This window comes from Populus alba, chromosome 8 (assembly GCF_005239225.2).
Source record: "Populus alba chromosome 8, ASM523922v2, whole genome shotgun sequence".
NCBI classification, from domain to species: Eukaryota; Viridiplantae; Streptophyta; class Magnoliopsida; order Malpighiales; family Salicaceae; genus Populus; species Populus alba.
Window position 1 is genome coordinate 13,784,264 of NC_133291.1, and position 2,890 is coordinate 13,787,153.

Consider the following 2,890-nt stretch of genomic DNA (forward strand, 5'->3'; position numbering starts at 1 on the left):
AAAATTAAAAAAGAACTAAAAAAATAACGACCTAAACTTATAACTCAAACAATATGCATAAAACAGAAATAATTTTATAAAAAATAAACAAAAAAAATTATAAAAGTCAATTATTAATCTAACTAAAATTAAAAAAAATTAATTATAAAAAAATAAATTCAACTAAGTTAATTTATCAAGTCAAGACTTAAATTATGAGACTAAAACAACTCTATAAAAAAATAAATGAAAAAACTTAATTTTTAATAAATTTAATATTAAAAAATAAAATAAAATAAAATAAAATAAAATTTTCTTTTAAAAAAAATTAATGCAAATAAATAAGAATATAGATCAATCAATTTATATAATATGATTGTTGTTGGATAAGTATATAAAAGGATTATGATTATTAATATATGACAATAAATTTTTATAAATACTTCCCACAATCCATGTTTTTGTGTTAAATTATTAAAAAAATATTTGGAAAACATGATTATTTTTATATTTTTTAAAAAATTAATTTTTAGTTTTTATTAAAATTAATTTTTTTATATATATTTTAAATCATTTAAATATATTAATCTCAAAAATAATTTTTAAAAATATTAAAAAATATCATTTTAATATATTTTAACACAAAAAATATTTTAAAAAATAACCATAACCACACTTTCACACTTTCAAACATGAAAGGAGAATCAGCAATGATAAGAGCCAAGGAAAAAAATAATTAATATGGTTAAATAAATAATCCGAATGCAGTAACTCTGCTCCAGAACATGTATATACCCTCTTGTTGAGGGCGTATGCAAAATTTTGAAGAGCAAATCGGTGCCTGACACCAATTGGAATTATTTTCTAAGAGACCATAACCGTCTCTAATATGTGAAACTCAAAACACATCACAGAAAACAGATGGAAAGTATGTCATCCTTCGGTGTATTATTGCTCTCTGCAACGAACAAAACAGCTGAGTTCCAGCAGTTGCCTGGTCTAGGGCTTGAGAGCCAAGGCCAATCCAATCTTCGCGCTCTTTTCAACTGCCTTCGTATCAACCTCCCCCGAGATTGTGAAGAGAGACTTGGGGCGCCACTCATGCTGGATAAGAGCACTCGCTTTCCCATAGTTGTTCAACCGAGCCTTCACCGTAGTCAGGGGGTCGAGTGCATGCTGCGTGCCGATAGTCAATGTGTTCTCGTTGCTTGAAAAACAACGGGTCAGCTCAGCGCCGACCGCTGTACTGGTCAATGGTCTCACTGTGTGGTAGTAGGAAGCAGTAAGGGTGTCTCCCTTGTCATTGCTGTGGTCATCAACAAAAACATTCCCATCAGCAAAGGGAGACTTCAAATAAACAATATGCACAAACAGCGGAAATAACTCCACTTTAATGTTTTAACCTCGAGCTAATCCTAAGTTCAGAGTAAAAATGGTTGTCCTAGATGATACAAGAGAGTAGAACTTCCATAAAAAATCAGAGAAATTAGTTCAGTGAGCATCTTTAGCAATACTGCCAGTAAATAATTATTCACCAGCGAATGCCTTCAAAGCTTGCATTTCTCTGCACTGAACTACAACTCAAGCTCTTTAATGGATAGTGCCAGCAAAAGAATTATCAGGCCACTCTTTATACCGGTTAGAGCTCAATGCTCAGTGAACATAATCAATGAAAGCAACAGCTATTAGAGTAATTAACTAAAACCTAACTTCTTTCTCTGCATTGAATTACTCACACTGTCAGAGAAGCAATCAGGTCAGCATTTGCATAACTCAACCCGGCGTTGTATTTAGTGAAGTTCCCAGTAGCAGTATCAAATGAGAGATCCGTCCCAAGAGAAACAACATTACTCCCAATCACGCCTGAGAAGTTAACAATGGGATTTGCAGTCAACCCAAGGCTAGTGCTTATCCCAGCATGCTCATGCTGGTACTGGAGCTCAACCTGTTACCACAAGAAATTAAATCAGATCATAGTGTGGCAAAAAACAGCCTCATTAACACCGTGGCATGCCCATCAATGCAGTAAGAAGTTCCAAATAGACAAGACAACCATGACCTCAATGTTTAATGACAAATACAAAAAATCAGACCAGCAATCAATAACCATAACTGCAAAATAATGATGCTCCCAACAGCAAAGCAAAGCAGGAAGTAGAAACAACTGAAAATGACAAGATAAAAGTTAATTGACAAGGAAAGAGCCCCTTTACCTTGCCAGATCTCTGATCAGGGACTTTGAAGCTAAAGATGGTCTTGAGCCCAGGAGCAGGTTCGTCAATAGTAATAGTTGTGAGAAGCTACAGATGAACACACAACTATCAATTGCACAATCAAAACATCATATTACTAGTTATATAATTATCCAACGAATGTTCACTGCATGGAAAAATGTCATTCTAATTAGCTGCAATGAATGCCTAAAGGAATTTCATCTTTTGAAAAGAATGCAAACAAAATTGGTTTACAACCTTATATAGTAATATCATGCTTTGGTCCAACAATACAGGCATGGGGTATCATCCTAAAGAACAATCTAACATACAAGACAGCAATACAAGTAATATAAAACAACCCTGCAATGCTCTATCATAGTATCTCACATCTATAGTCAACCGAAAGTAAATGTTGTATTTAGGGGCATTTGTTTCCCGTAAAATATCTTACAAGAAAATTGATCAACATAAATATTTTATGGTCAACCCATAAACTTAGTTCATTTATTGGAAAAAAATTTCAGCTCATGAAATTCCATAAAATATTTTACAAACAATAATCAACTTCAGCTATCATACAACCATCTCCATCACCTTTCACCACCACCACCACCCCACCACCACAACACACATCATCATTGTTTCACTACCACTATAATTTCAATTCATTACTTACCAAACATCATAAAATTTGT

General features: G+C 33.0%; 1 protein-coding gene across 1 annotated transcript; it reads right to left on the bottom strand.

The window, feature by feature from the left end:
* Positions 1 to 704: 704 nt before the first annotated feature.
* On the bottom strand, positions 705 to 2,492 carry LOC118049581 (mitochondrial outer membrane protein porin of 36 kDa). The gene is made up of 4 exons (XM_035059617.2): positions 2,487 to 2,492; positions 2,193 to 2,279; positions 1,716 to 1,924; positions 705 to 1,285 (listed from the first exon to the last, which is right to left on the bottom strand). The coding sequence occupies exons 1-4, from the start codon at positions 2,490 to 2,492 to the stop codon at positions 979 to 981; spliced, it is 609 nt and encodes a 202-aa protein (XP_034915508.2). The 3' UTR covers positions 705 to 978.
* Between the last annotated feature and the right edge of the window lie 398 nt (positions 2,493 to 2,890).

What these genes read in the sequence shown, in the direction of transcription:
- LOC118049581 (XM_035059617.2), bottom strand. An exon ending in CTGATCAGAGATCTGGCAAG is followed by an intron (nt 1,925 to 2,192) that starts GTAAAGGGGCTC and finishes TTGTGGTAACAG; the next exon opens with GTTGAGCTCCAGTACCAGCA. An exon ending in CTGATTGCTTCTCTGACAGT is followed by an intron (nt 1,286 to 1,715) that starts GTGAGTAATTCA and finishes TGATGACCACAG; the next exon opens with CAATGACAAGGGAGACACCC.